General features: G+C 33.9%; 1 protein-coding gene across 1 annotated transcript in view; it reads right to left on the reverse strand.

The window, feature by feature from the left end:
* Positions 1 to 10,430, reverse strand: part of by (focal adhesion protein tensin) — a 79,342-nt gene extending 68,912 nt beyond the window's left edge. The window contains exon 1 of the mRNA XM_013325807.1: positions 10,121 to 10,430. Coding sequence (XP_013181261.1) covers positions 10,121 to 10,201 — 81 coding nt within the window. The 5' untranslated portion in view covers positions 10,202 to 10,430. The remainder of the gene's footprint in view (positions 1 to 10,120) is intronic.
* Positions 10,431 to 17,110: the final 6,680 nt, after the last annotated feature.

The raw sequence follows: 17,110 nt of genomic DNA on the forward strand, positions 1-17,110 counted from the left end.
CCTCGGAATTTACAGGAACATCTCAAAATCGAGAAGCATCCATTAGTTGATACCAATATAGTCATCGTAGCATATCTGTCAAGCACATTTGTTACTCTACTTAAAACTGTTCTCGTCACATAAACTTCTAGTTATGCGGCAGTGACAACTTAATTGCCCAAACCATCAACAATCTGAATGATTGAAGAGACTCGGCGATGAGTTTGCGTCACTGAAATCATACAATACAATGTCTGCTATAAATCTTTTTTGACATTTATTTAAGGGCCTTAGAAAAATTTTACTGTTACTTCCGTTCCTAATAGTTAGTCAGTCAGTCCCATCGTATAGATTTTTTATACTAAGTCGCTAAACGACGAGTAGAGCAGTGAGTCTTATTATAATAGGAACTTTCTGCGTACGCAAAAGACTAACCACGGCGCAGTGTCCGGGGAAACTGTATTAGTTATATTATTTCACTAATATTATAAATGCAAAAGTTTAGATGGATGGATGTTTGTTTGTAGTTATCTCCGGAATTCCTTAACAGATTTTGATAAAATTTAATACACATGTAGAACATAGTCTGAAAGAACATATAGGCAATTTATTAAGATTTTTTTCAATTCCGTGCGGACGGAGTCGCGTGCGACTGCTAGTATTATTATTACTAAACTTTTTTGTGCATTTAACAAACACAGCTATCTGTAAAATTCAATAACGTGTCAGTGTTGCTGAGACAAAGTTCTTTACACTGACTTTACTTTGCAAATAATAGTGTCCGAGGAACAATAAAATAGGTTTCTTAGAAATATTAAATGAGTTAAAGTGAGTAATTATTCAACCGTGACTTTTATTAACTTACTTAACGTTGCAATGTCATAAAAATATAGATAAAAATTGCTCACGTTAAGCTATTTTTCAAACTTCACGACATAAGAAAGGAACACATTTGTATACGTATTTTTCAAAATGGAAAAAATACACAGAAAACATACCATAATGTACAAAATAATAATTATTACATGACATGACTATTGAAATTGAGTTTTCTTTATTACTGTACAAAAATTTATGTTGTTAAGTAGTATTAAATTACATGAGAATGGATGTATTTTTTGTAGCGTGTCTGTTTGAAAAGGTTATTGACACATCTTGTACATATCATTACAGGCGGCTGTGATTCACGCGGCGTGATATTTCAAAGTTTATGGCCAACATCTGCTTTAGAATAATTCGCCCAAGTGCTATATGGGGCATGATCTTGCTCAAAAAAATAAAGAACGTCTTACAGTGTATTTGAAATTTATGCTGAAAACTAGCTGTCGTTCGCGACTCCGGCCGCGCGCGAATAAAAAAAACTTAAGAAGTAGCCTATGTTCTACATCTGTGCCAAATATCATAAAGATCCATTGAGCCGTTCCGGAGATACGTTCTAACAAACATCCAGCCATCCATCGAAACATTCACATTTATAATATTAGTAAGAAATAAGTTTAAAAACAAATTTAAATAAAACTAGGTCGGCATAAACTAAAACTAATTTTGATTAACAGTTGAAAAATGAACAATTCATTATTGAACAAAAAAAGTTAAATGAAGCGAGTTCTAACCTAGTCAAGAATATCGTACCAAAAAAACCCTTTGAAAATTAAAATCGTTTTTAAATAAAACCAATTAACGACAGCTTGTACTTAAAAATTGTGTGTACACATTGAGAAAAAACCATTGTAAAGGGTTAGTACTGTAGCGGTTTCGAGTCCCATAGTAAATAATGTTACCCGCACGCATTCCAAGTCAAAAGTCGTGTGCGCCAGGTGGCCAGTAATATTTTTAGATTGTTGTTCATGAACGAATAAGGGAATAAATTTAGTTTTATGACTTCCATTCAAACGTATTGATTCATTGCATGGGGTTGTTTAAATTTAACACTTAGAATTATGAATCAGTCTTTAACTTTATCGGGTAGACAGTAACAGATTCTTGTTTTAATAATATTTTAAAAATGAATATAAGTTTATGAATATTTTCTTAAAACGGTTAAAATGTGAAAACCTACAAAGTTGGGCTTATTGTTTTTTTTAATAAGTAAATGTTCATTAAATAGCAATTTCTAACAGTTTTTTTGGGTTATAACAAGTAGGTATAATAATGTATGTAATTAGAAGCTAAGCAGTGTTGAGTGGTCGCGCTTGTCAGGTGGCGCGCGTGCTCCGTGAGGCGTGCTATTTTTTTGGAGGTCCACTGCCCGCTGCCAGCGACCGGTTTATGTTTCAGCGAGGAAATACAAGACCACCAGTAACGTGATAGCAAGCATGAACTAAAATTAGACAAAAGATAAATATTGGCATTATTTGAACGTAACATTGTCCGAATTGTTACTTTCAAATTTAGATGAAGGTCAATTAAATAATCCTTACTGAATATAGCAAGGCGCGCCAGTGGTTCAGGGGTTAAGAAGTTAACTTGTAATCTGCAGGTCTTGCGTTAGAATCCAAATTTGCGAAGAAATTTAAGGATAGTTATGTTTTTCTTAACTTAGGTTAGGTTCCGAGCCCCTCAATGGCGGCGTACAGTGACCTGATGACGATGAATTGAAAATAATACATTATTTATGTTTCAAAGTGGTGCAAACAGTGTTGGGTGGTCCGTTAAGAAATGTAAGTAATGTTCCCACGTAAACAAGTAGTCGGCAGAATCACCGAACCATTGCTACAAGTCAAACGACTTCTTTGAAAAGTATTACGAAGTATTGATCGATTTTACGACAAGGTTAGCCGGAGAACGACCACGTAACTTTGATTAAAGCAGATGAAATTTTAACCCATTTCTCACTAGCAAAAGTAGTGCATTCAGATGACTTGTCTTTACTTAATTACGGTCACTGTGAGTTCTTAGTTTTAATTAGAACAGCTTTAATTATTTTGATTTTACAATTATTATATTAAAACAGAGAAACGACCAAATAAAATATACAATTGTTTTGTTTTTATAAATACAATTATACTAATATCATCCTTAACTTAGGGTAGGCTCCAAGGCCTGCTGTGAGTGCTAGTGAGCTGATGATGATGATGATGATGATGATACTAATATTATAATTATATAAACTGTATTTTTACATCCCGAGACTATTAGAAGAGTTAGGTGTGCATTAGTTCACTATTTCTATGACAGAAGGAGGAAATGCTGCTGGAAAGAATAGATAGAGGAGAACTACATATCTCGCAATTAATAAAAAAAGCACAAGTGAAGTAGGGGTTCACGTCTTGATCGGAGAATCAATTATGCCCAACCGCGGCGAAAGCAACCGTGTATAATATTCGTCGTTAATTAGCAAAGACCTAAAGCTAAACAACCTCCAAGGAGTTGAAACTAAGGCACTTATTCTGATAAACATATGAAGGTATCCGACAGTATCTATCTTTTATTTAAAGTGATCCACGGATATACGCATTATACCAAATGCGAACAAAGGGCATTTTAGATCATTGTGCCAATTGACTTGCTCAATTACGTACTACATTAGTTGTAATAATGCCTGTGGCGCTCCCGTCATGTTCGTTAGAGGCATCATTAGGCACCTGCAGTCGCATCTCACGTACCGTACTGTGCGGCCGCTACACCACTTCCGCCAGCAAACGCTTGCGACACTTCCTGTATTTTGTAACCTCCGGCTTGTAGTACGCTTTAGTGAAATTATTATATCCCGATTCGAATTATCACTTGTATGGTTGTTGTTTTAAGATCACTTGTGCATATAAACGATAAACATATTATCAATAGTTTATAGAATCTTCAAGAAGTAAATACCAACTAAACTTTTTTCTTTTTTTATAATACGACTTAAGTTATTAACCCTTAACTTGGCAGAATTTTATTTTTTCGAATATAAAAATAATATTCATAGCACTTAACTTTAATGACCCAAGGGGTCTAGAAAAAAATGAAAAAAAAAATATTCAAACTACCCCTTTAAAAAAACCACCCGTATCTTGTGGGATACATTGCCAAGGGCATTGATAAATATATTACGCTATCAATGTATCTCTACAGATACATTGCCAAATTATCTATGACTTGATTATATAATAATTTATATGAAAATAAATAAAAAAACACGTTAATAATCAGTACTTTGTACTATTTATTTAATAACAAAAATGGAATTTCAATGAAAATATACAAAATCAGATTAATTTTAGAGATTCATATTATGGAAATTGAAAAAACAGTTCCTATCCGGTAAAAGACACAGCCTCATACCACATTTGATGCACATAACAGTAGTCTGACCTTTGATACATAGTTTGCATCGTCCTTTGGACCCAAAAGTAGGGAAATGATTGTATCCATCATATTTAACGTCCGCAGTTGGCCTTACGGTACAGGGTGTTTTTATAATCTTTTTTGGTGCTGGTGGTACAGAATCAGAGTTTTTGAATGGCTGCTGTCTCCCAGAATGTAAGAGCCCCTGTATAATATGATGTCGAAACTTCTTTAAACTCAGTCGTTTTATGTTATTCACGCCAATATGTCTGCGATACAAAATCCAGCTATTGTTCACGCACATATCTAACATTTGAGAAAATATCGGTAAGTACCATCGGTGGCTTTTCATCTCCGTTCTGTACAAAGCCACTAACATATCTGCAAGGTCGACTCCTCCCATATGTGCGTTGTAGTGCTTTATTATATTGGGACAGGGGACAGCAGCTCTCTGTTTTAAATCCTTATTGTAACGTTGTATAACTCCAACAGGAGTTTCAGAAACATAACTGCTTGCCACAGTAACCACTTTGTTGTCATGCCATTTGACAATACAGACTTTGTTTGTATTGCATACTACTCGTGAATAAGATCCGCGGCCTTTTTTTTGAGGGCTTAGAAGCTTTTGTTCTGCGCCACGTAGTCTATTTGACCTTATGGTACCTAAGGAGAATATACCCATATTATATCGGAGCATATGTATTAGCTCTAGACTGGTGAAAATATTGTCAAAGTACACAACTGAACATGCTGGATCAGGAATAGTTTTACATAGTGAGAAGACGACTTTTGCCCCAAAGCCCAAGCTCATTTCTTCTCGTGAAAATAGGTGGTATCTGAAAGTGTCTTCACCTCCATATACGAGAAAATCATAAATGAAGCCCGAAACACCAGCTCTAACAAATATTTTGTACCCCCATTTGCGAGGCTTGCTCTTTATGTATTGTTTTCGATTACCGGCTTTTTTGCCCTTATATGGCACCATCATTTCATCAATGCTGAACCTGGTTTCATGAGGAACTCTCAAAAAGTTGGCACGTACTTTTTCAATGAGTGGCCTCTAACTTTAAAATACCGATCACCGTCATCAAGCAGATTGTCGTTGAAGTGGATGTACCGTCGTATCTGTTGAAATTTTTTGAGTGTCATAACATCAGCTATTTGTGAAAATCTGAATTCCTGACACCAATAGTCAGTGTAGGCCGGCATATTCACGATTCCCATTATCAAATTTATTGCAATAAAATCTTTGATGTCTTGTGTTGAAAAATTAAGAGAACGACCAATTGTTTGAGTTGAGTAATTGCTTTGCTCTGTAATCATGTTAAGGATGCCATCATCAAAGAAGTATTGAAAATATTCTAGTGGTGTTTTTATGGTATCTGAAGGTAACTGTTTATCGTGTATTTCGGCGTTATGTTCAAATTTCTTGTTATTCCAATGGAATTTCAGTTGCTTTCTTTGTATAGGTGCAAGGCGCCTTACAGCTAGCCGTGGCTGTTTTGAGCGTGTATTTATATTTGACGGCGATGGTGAGGCTGCTACTATTGCTGGCGATGACTCTGGTGTTTCAGGCACTATTCGGTTAAATCTAGGCTTTTTATTTCGAATAACATTTACAATGGCAGTTGGTGAAGGAGGTATGACCGAGTGAAGAGAATCTTGAGTTGAAGAATTCAAAGAAATACTTTCAGACGCTGGTTTCATTGATACTGTAGGGCAGGAAGTGAGGTTGTTTTCATCGTCAGAAAGTATGTGAAGATTTTCAAGAGAAGAAGGAAGCGAAGGAGCAGATGAAGATTCAGTACTATCGCGTTTTTGAAGATTAAAATTCTCGACTTCACTACTAGAATCCGAACTTTCTTCATCATTTGATGACTGACTGTGTTTTGGCACCAATGTGAGTATTTTGCTAGCTCTTGAAAGCATATGGACCTACAATTAATATATAAAATAAGCCATGCATAGCCATATGAACAGTTATTCAGCTTGGCAGTGTGCACATACAGATACATGAGGATTTTGTAAAAGTTGTTAGTAAAGCTAGCAGTGTGTACCATGAGATACATATCAAATATATATAGAATTGTTAGTTTCTTGGCAATGTGCACGAGGAGATACATTCATTAAAAAAGTCACATGAAGCATCAACCAGACAATTAAAGAATGTCCAAAGTAATTATTTTAGTGCTAAATATATCTATAATTAATAACTTAACACATCCACTCCTTCAATACATTATAACAAGAAAAAATCATAACTTTTCTTACCTTTTTGCGAGACAACATGTCGGAACTTGAACTAAAGTGAAGTTTGACAGCTCATCAGCCTGACCAACACAAAAAACTTAAGTTGCGTTCCGAAACTAAGAAATGGCCTAAATATTCTTAAAAAAATATCATGGTTTCGTTTAAAAATAATAACACTAGATTTTTTTTAATTCTGATGTATCTGTACAGATACACTAACAAGAAAAGGGTTAAGAGAGTACTAAGAGATTTTTATTTCATTTTGTAAGCAGACATAATCTTCGAAGAATTCCCGGCAAAGCGTCTTAAGAATGCAAGAAATGGGACAATGCGGTGACAAAGTGCTTTGTGCGTCGTCGTACGAATGTGGTTTAATCTCGTTCCCAAGGTCCGAGGCAGGCGCGGTGGCGGTCGCCTGGTCTGCGGGCTGCGGGCGCCCCGCAGGAATGCGCACTAAATCATCGCGTATATCCGCCGCCGCCACGCCGCCATGCAACTCGGCTGCCGGGCCCCCGCTAAGAGTTTTCGATCCGCACTGTACTCGCTACCCGCTAGCCCGCTACCGACCCGTATCCACGCGATCCACTCGCCACATACTTACGTGTCCCATTCATAAAGACGACCGGTTAACTATTGCTTTTATAGTAAAGGAAGCATAAAGCTTTCACTTTTATTTAATTTTTCGTTCTCTTCAATCTATAATATTTAAAAAAATGTTACAATGAAAGATTCACTTTTTTCTGTCCCGGAACATTTTGTTAAATAACATAGAGCTTTCTTTGAACCTTTGAATTCTAATTTGGTAATATATTTGTCGTACAACAAAAGTCAAAGGCAAAGCAAGGTACATTTTGTCATTTGTTATTAACTAATCTCCCTTAATCGATAAGCATTGTTTAAAAGGATGTAAACAATAAGGAATAACGTATCATTATGATTTAACTAATTGCACGGAGGCCTCGATCTCAAAGCGCCGCCGACACACAGGCCCCATTGTCCGCTCCGTGCGCCGATAGCCTCGCTACGAGCCGCACACACGATCTTAATTAACTTATAAACGCGAGATAGACAAGGCACAATGACTTTACTATATACGATACTCATCTGCAACAAATAACAGACATTATCGCAATTTTATTCGAGGAATGTCTCTAACGGCTCAAGAAACGTGAGTGCTAAAACTTCTATTTTATCCGTCAACTCATTGAAAGCTCATTAAAAGTTATAGACAGTACTCGAACTCACTACAAGAAAGAGACGTTAAGTACTTATTCTTTTTATACTTGTTATAAAACTTAGAAAGTTGATACATTTAACCCAGATTTTTATATAAACGCTTAAGGTTAAAAAACTTGGAAACTTCAAATATATAGAAAAGAATATAGGTATGAATTACGGATTTACTCCCTCTCTTACGAATAAACCTTACGTATTCATTTGTTATTCTTTATAACATCTATATCATATATGTACATTATCTTTCTTTTATAATATCTATTTTTATCACACTAATGAAGTCCATTGACTAAAAGCTTTAAAATCACAAGCGACATACGATACTGTGAAAGAATGCGTCACTACAGATATCGAGACGTGTTAGTTTTTTGTTTTACCAATAGATAAAATAGATTAAGTTGACAGTGAACTTGGGGCGATGTTTACCAGTGTGTCGGCGGCCGCGTGGGCGCAGGCCCAGCACTTGCGCTTGCGCAACATTCGGGAAGTCTCTCAGTGTCGGTGTGCGCCCGCCGCGCCGCACAGCCCGTGGCGGCGCTCGGACCATCACACATTAGCATTCTACCGTTAACCACACTCGCCAAGGCAAACTAATGATGTCATACACACAAAACAATAGCGATATAACTGCACAGGGGGGCTAGCACTAACAAAGTAATCAATCAACACTTTACGAACTCTTAAACATGACTTTAACAATAAAGTTACTATTTGAAACTAGTTATTTTTAATTTTTATACGGTTTGTGAATGGCCAGTAAAAAAGTAAACAACCTTTTTGAATCAATGTTATTTGACATAACATTGGTGAATACACCCCTGTGTTACGGAAGTCAAGTTACAATCCGCATAAATGAATACGAAAGTAACAAATACAATTTTTCCATAGTTGACATAAACTGACAAAATTGCAACCAATTAAAATATTTATTTAAATTAGGTATTTGCATAAGAAAATTTTCGGTTAAAATTGAGTGATAACAAATTGTTTATTTCAATAGATAAACTTAACCTTCTCCGTAGAATATTTTTTTATTTATCTGTCTATATCTATATCCTATAGATTTAATAAAATTGCAGTGTCTGTATGTGTATCAAAGAGTCATATTTTGCGAACATTGGATTGAATGACAATTAATTTTCATATTTTTTCTAACGATAATCCAATTCTTATCATTTATGTTCTCTGTCTATCAGTCTGTTTGTAAATCCGCGCTTGTTCCGAATCAGCTTGGCCGATTTTTATGTTATTTACACTATACGATAGCTGATATATGCAAGAGTAACTTAGACAAATTATTTATTATCTGACGAAGTCGTGAGCGACCTCTAGTGTTACATTAAATTAACAATTTAATACAAAAAGTGATCAATGTTTACATTATGTTTGTAAGAAGTGCATTACAATGATAACACTATCATAGCATAGCTGATAACACTGCTCTCTCCCAAATGACCTGCGACTCCTCAGTTCCTGAGCGACGTGACATCCCACATTATCATTTCAAGCTAAACACACTATTCATTATGGCATTACAACACAACTATAGTGTTTTCTTTGCAAGGATTAAGTTTTCCTCAATAACTATAACACATTCTTTAAGTAACAATAATTAGTATTGAATTTTTAATATGATTTATAGCAAGATTATATTGTAAATTATCTTATTCTTATTTAAAACACAGTAATAATGTTTAGAAAAGCTAGAGTTATTGTTAAGGATATAATTATATTGTAAAACTTTGTTTGTTACTTAGATTAATAGATAGCCCCGTCTTAGCAATTGGTTATCTGACCACAACTACTTGATATGCATGTCATGGTTGCCAAGACCTCAGATAGAATCCCGGAATTGATCTATTTCAAAGATTCCGTAGAAATATATCAAATTTTATGATATATGTGATTTAGATAGAACAGTGAGGACGAATGTAAAACGAAAAGTTGATGATGTCAACAGTAAAATAATTAACATTGTTAGTAATTAATTACGTAAATTAAACGTATAATGGTTGATATGAGTTCCGTGTTTCGTATAAAAGTTGATCCCTTATTGTTGTTATCGAAAAATTTCATAAGTGAGTGATAAGTTTTATTTTCCTTGTTGATCTTTCATAACTTTAAAATGTTAGCGCGAAAAAAACCGTATGTGAACAAGTAACGATAGTTGTGTGTTTATAATCGGTCTTCGTAATTAAATTCTTAAAATGTAAATGTTCTTGTGGATGTAGCGAATCTCCCTGAACTTCCACAAGTTTGATTATCTGCATAGCAGGCATAGTTTTTTGTATATTTTTATTTCTTGAAATGTGTTCTAAAACCAATGCCAGTAAAATATAATAAATATTAGTAATTTATGTATCAATATGAATATTACATTAATTACCTGCGATATAAGATGCAGCGGCTCGCTCACCCTGCACGCGGGCGGCGGAGACTCATATCCCCACAAACAGTTCCAAGGCATTTTCCTTCATTATTTTATAAATAAATATTTTGTTACTTTTTCTTAAATTGCAATATAAAATTCTATGACCCAAAAACTCTTGAATAGTTCTTTATTTTGCATATGAAACTGAATTTAATTACACGGTGGAAATTAGGGTTTTTCTCTATTATTGTACTCAATAGTGTCTGTCGGAATAAGAGTGTGCGCGGCAACGGCAAGTGAGTTAAGCGAGCGACGTTGAGCTCGACCTGCGGGCGACTGAGCCGCGAGCCCCGAGGTGCGCACAGCTGATGTGCTCTCCCATCCCTCACAGTCATTCTATAAATTTTACTTTTTACAAAAACCCGTCCTCGATTTCGTAACCATAGTATTGTTGACGGGATAACAACGATTAATTTAATGACAGGAACAACGTAAACATTTCAAAGTAACAACTGTATACCTTAGTAGATAACTACTGTTATTAGAAAAGAGTTTGTTTTTGATGCTGATAATTATTGTAATTTGGTAACAAACGTTACCGGTTGATTGGGTTAAACAAAAATTCTTATACGTACATATTCTGTTTCAAACAAAATAATTGTTGTCGGCTTAAAATAGTTTAGGTTTTCTATTGTTTTTTAAAAGCTTGAATAGGTAGATAGCACACATACACATTATTCAAGGTCAATTACATATTGGATAAAATGAATACTAAACCACAAAGTACACAGAAGGAGTAGTCCTTAAACAGAATAGATAGACGGAACACCCGCGGCACGTATATTTTTATAGCCGGACAGAACATTAACATGCACGCATGATTCTAAATCCATTAAAAGCAATCAGTTATATTATTGAACTAAATACCAGAATTATCTTACAATTATTGTCCCACTTTAACTCTCCAATAGAAAATGTCGAACGGGAATCACTTAGGATGCTTTTGTAATGGGTTCATTGACTATATTTTGAAGACGTTATAAAGTTATAAACAATTCAGTAGTGTATCATAAGTAACTAGAATAGTAATGACTCGAAGTAAGTTTTATGTATCAATATATGTATAAACATCATTCATATATGTATAAACAAATCTGTTTTATATTTATCAATCCAAAAATATAGAGTAATTTAAACTAATTTAGACGAAAATTGAACTTATAAGCTAGATCTTTAGTTGAGTGTGACACTGAAATGTTTTTGCAAAATATAAATTGATAACAAACCTGACTTATATTCTGCAGAAGTAGAGTGGCAGCGACATGTTGCTGCCGACTTTTGGACCATGGACAGCTCCAAGACATTTTTAAAAGATTGTTTCCGCAGTTATATTTACATATACCGTACGTTTACCAATAATTTTAACATAGTTATTACTCGGTATGAAATAAATAATTGTAATAAGTCATTTAAAACAAAGTTATAGTTATAACACAAATAAAAACAATAAAATTCGTTGTGGAATAAAATTGCGTCGTAAAACCGAATACTGCGTGCAACGGGATCCGAGAGCGTACGCATGCGTGCGTACGAGCGGCCGAGCGCGTCGGGACTGGGACTGGGAAGCCCTGTTCCAGTTAGCTCCCGTGTCCCGTGCGTTTGTCGCAACCCCTCCATTGAATTAACCAGGAATAATATAAAAAAAAATATTTTGTCCTCTTGTAAAATCTCTATCCATTGTCTAAGAAAAGTACGTAATATTATCACGCCCTTAAAAAAGCGGCGTAGGCAAAGACGCTCGGAACAATCGTATTGTTTATTCTAAATTTAGACTCAATTAAAACGTTGGTAGATAATTAAACTGTAATCTGTTACATTGTATTCAATATTGAAATTTGATTTTGTTATCAATATTTGTTTAAAATTTGAATATTTTATGTATACAAATTTAAAACTAACATTTTATTTAGGTATAACAAATGAGGTAATTTCACAGTAATTTCGCTTCACCTCAATGGTTAGTTTACCTTACCTATTAAAACAAGGTGTATTAATTTGAACCTATTAACTGTTAGCAAGGTCAGCGGAGCTCTATCGTTTTACTTTATAGTCGCGTATAGGAATAATTTTTGCTTTATTGGGAAGAGGGTAATGTTTTTCGCGAGTAGCATAAATGTATATCAATTCTATCAGTTAAGCTACGTATTTTGTCGTAGTATTTCATAGGTATGCAGAGTCAATTTTATTAGTTATATAAGTCTGTGGCTAGGTTCTGGTAAAGGTGAGAGAGCCGTCAACAGTAGTCTTGCGGGTACGAGCCTCGTCAGACGGAAAAGTATAACTTCCTCACATAGGAAAAGGATACTTTTCATTACTTCTTCTATTTAATGATATACTCGTCTTACCTACAAAATAATTGTTACTTATCCGTTTATTATTATTGTTTGCTGTGATCACACAACGCAATACTCATTATCAACGAACTCCTTTGAATGGTGTAAAATGCAGGTTCGATTCTCAGTCAATGTTAGGTTTTGTTACCTTTTGACTTTGTCATTAATTTAAACTCTAGATTATCTGTAAACCTGATAAATACGTATGGGCAACGATTAAGAAAAGCCCCTCACATTCCTCAAATTTTATTTCGTAAAATTTTTATTAGGATATTAAATATTCGAATGTAAAAATACTCAAAAAGACTTACCTTTGTACTATACTTCTTTCTGAACTTAAACACGAGCCAATTCAAAACCATTATACACGAAACTGCGATAATAGCAATAGAATACATTAAGTCATAGAAAAAACTTATTGATTTTCTTGATAGCAAAGAAAAAAAACAAGTTAAAGGAAGGATTATAAGGGGTCGAGTATAGAAGCTGCCGCTACAATGATCGAATGTAAACTAATTCAGTAGAGCACTCGGGGCACGGCTCCGGCCGCCATCGAAAGTGAGCTTCGACCTGTTAATGATAATTGATACTAACTAACCCAGATGAAAGTGCATAATACGACCTATTTTCATACTTTATAAATAGCATACTTGCATAAATGTTTAGGAGAAGTAATTAAGTTTTTGTGATCAAGCAATTTAATGATACTTATTATGTTTGTATTTATAATTGTAGTGTAGAAATAAAACCACTCATCATTTAGATATTAATATATTTTCGAATCTAAAATGTACAAAAAAATACAACTTAAAGGTAATGTACTTATAACGCCTGCTTCTGTCGATGATTAAAAGAATGTCGACTCGAATGTGTCGCGGGACAACACTAGAGTCGGCTTCGGTAATTGACCATTACTGCAAAACGACCCGGAACAAGCTATTAGGAACGAAAAATAAAACAAGCCACACTCATACTATACATCTCTGAATTATTTCATTTTAATTATTTATATCTGTTAGATAATTTAATTTTGTATTATTCGACTTCTTTACCAAAAATAATAAATTCGTTTTCACTAATATCAGGGCGGTTGTGTAAAGGCTTCGATAAGACATAGGTGTACCCACACGGTTATACAAATTTCGTTTGTATGTTTTACCTTTGTACATAAACGTAACGACCTATATCAATTTTTATTTTTAATCAACCATCACTTTTATAACAACTTTGGTTGTGTATTCTAGACGTAAAAATATATCGTACTTTAGCTATTTACAAATATATAAACATACATACATACGATGCGTAGAAATGCAAAGCAACACGAGAGGCCTTAACTTTTACTTTCAAGAACTAAATAACACAGACTTAACGACCACCCGCCGGCAAGGATTCCCGCTCGCCGCTCCACCGAGACTAGTGCGAGAGTTGCTAGTACGTGTTCACTACTACGTACTTGTACGATACAATACGATACTCCTTAAAGCTGACAATTATAACCCACCCGTAACACAGTGTCTAACACGAATCACAATTATGGCTCTAAAATTATTACAATTAACACATGAGTTCGCTTAAATCCTTCGGGCGGCTGGCCAATATCTAAAGATCACTCACAATGTTCTAGGAAAACATAATTAGCTTAGATAGATTTAGTGTAACATTGTACACTGCGGCGTGTACATGTGTTACAACTAAACGCATTGAATTCATAAAGAAGCCCTGTTGTAGACGACAGGCCAAGACAAGAGGTACGATTTTATACAAAAAAAATAAAATCAGTAATGTACGGGAACGGGATCACCTCCTTGTGTTAGCGACTGTCATCCATCGATCCTATAAATACATTTATCACACATAATCTTATATAAAGGAATCGCAACGAACCCTTAGGGCCCATTACACTGGTTACAACACACATCTAATGAGATGAAATTAATGTTTACATGGTGCTAATTATGTTTTCCGTATGAAACAAAGATTCCCGTACACATCAATGTTTGCCGACATTGTACCGAGTGATCGCTAATCGTATTCGCTGCTCCCGCACAGAGAATTAGGTGGGCGCGACAGTTGCGACCCCACAACGTTCATCACTGAGCAGTTATGACATAATGCAATCCAAATTTTAACCGTTTCAATGCACTGGATGGAAATTTTGGACCCTAAAAAAATAATTTTTATTTTTTACTCTGTACGGGAGCTAAAACACCTTAAAATTAGAACATTGTCTTACATAAAATTTCGAATAACAGATTATCATATAACATTTTGATATATTGTAGAACAAGTATCTCATGAATCGTAATATAATTAATGTAAAATCTATTAAGCTTACTCGTAACATACTCGACGTATCCACTTAAATTTTGAATGTTCATTAATCTTATAACCGTACTTACTTAATATTAGCAGCCAAATTAAAAGAAATAACGTTAAAAATGAAGGCGGTCGAGAATATAAACATAAAATGTTCCATCCAGTAATGAACTGGATAGAACGGGTGAACGAATAACTTTATTCTCGATACAAAAAATTGCAGAATATAAAGTCGTAAATTTAATTACAAACTAAGATTTGATTTTTACAATGAGGTATATTTTACACCGAGATGAATATCTAAATAAGTTTTTATAGATTAATATTACAATTTAATCAATTGCGTAAAAATTATTTCTATTCTTTAAGCCAATTTAAATTACTTTTATCAAAAATTATGTTTCAAAATCTTAGGAATATCTTTCGTTGATGATTTTATTGACCAAATAGTTTTTGTAACATTGTTTTCGCCAAAAATGTAGGCTCCGATAGTAATTAATTTGACAATCTTGTACGGGCAGTGATATTGAGGAGAGACATAAAACATAAATGGAAAAGCGTACTGTCAACTATTTAAAAAAAAATTTTGGAAGACTAAGTTATACCAAGATCTTACGTTTTACTGAAAACCATCTATTCAAAATGTTTTTAATATAAAATATATAAAATAAAAACATCTCAGAGAATACAAACGGTTTAGTTGGATTTTATAAAGTAATTTATTTATAAAGAAATTAAAAAATCAATGAATTTGACTTCAATATCATTTTATTTACAATGCAATGTGTATATAAATCTAATACAGGTTATCATTATATCGACTTAACGCTTTATTTTATACAATTCAATTATCGAATGAATTCGCTAAATCTATTTCATTTTCGTTATAAATTTATAGAATCTTGGTAAAGGTGTTATTGAAAAAATACGTTCATCTTTATATGTTGAGGCACCGATGTTTATTACTGTTCATTGTATTTACATAATGCGGGTAACCGTGGTTTTATCTTGCAATGGACGTGTTCTCATACGAGTCTTTATTACGTTAACTAGATTATCGTAAATCTGTAAAAAATATAGCCTTTGTGTACATTTAACTCTCACCGAGATGTCCAAAACTATTATACGGCATTTGATGCTGTTCCATTTATCGTATCGATTAAAAAAGGCTTTAGTTTATTTGATTTTTTTTTATACATTATGAAGGCAGACTCCGCTATTTTGGATATTTGTCTCGTAGATTGCTAAGGCCATCGCTTGTACTGTATAAAAGTTCCGATTTCATCTGTACGTCTCCCCAACTGAACTAAATGGAATGAATTTGTTCGCTACAATTGTTGTTTATTGTAAAGCTTCATCTCACTATTTATAGCACTAAGAAAATCGAATCATCAACGCGTACTGTTTACATAAAATCGACAAATAAAATTGGTCAGTAGCCTAGACAATGACTATTTCGTAAGGGTATAAAAATATTTATTTATTTCTAAGATATCATGGTTTAATTTGGTTTTAATGGATATTTTATATATTATTTGTACGTTCATCATTAGATTGGTAATAATAATAACACTTTTTTTTTAATTAAGTGTAGACCTATACTCTATATTTCATGTTTGGTGTTTGTAAAATTTTTGTTTTTTTTTTCACTTTATATAAAATATTTTGAACTCATTTACGCAATCCCCAACGATTTCTATTAAGTACCTTTTAAACTGTTAAGTCTTACGTGCCATGACAATGTTTAAATATAAAATGTAAGACGTGTAAGGTAGGTCATTGGTAAACCGGGCGCGCGTAAGTCACACGAGGAAACTAACTCCAAATACAAGCTTGCGTTCATTATAAATATGCTACTTTATAGGAGAAATTGTTTAATTTATTCCGAGCTAATATAAGTTACGTATAAAATCTTGGTTTAGGCAAAAGTTCAAAACTATTTTTTTAATATTTTTTTCAATGGTGGTCCCAAACGCAGGCTTTGTATTGTTATTTAACTTCTTTTTATATCTATTCGACTCTTATATATTCCAAATTACTGTTTCTGTTATACAAAATGAAAATGAAATAAATACGTACTAAAAAAATTAAACTTAAAAATAGAACTCGTAATCTAGAACTGAAGTGTTTAAAGGCCCGGAAACACTAGTACAAATTGAAATGGTAACAATGCATTTAGTTGAAGGAAAAACGGACCTAAAGCTTATAAACATAAGGTCTACAATATGAGATGTCATAAAATATTTGAAAGTGTCGCACATTGATGCTGTTTACATTGACATTTGCAGATTCA

The sequence above is a fragment of the Papilio xuthus genome, unplaced genomic scaffold (assembly GCF_000836235.2).
Source record: "Papilio xuthus unplaced genomic scaffold, Pxut_1.1 DF824655.1, whole genome shotgun sequence".
NCBI lineage: Eukaryota > Metazoa > Arthropoda > Insecta > Lepidoptera > Papilionidae > Papilio > Papilio xuthus.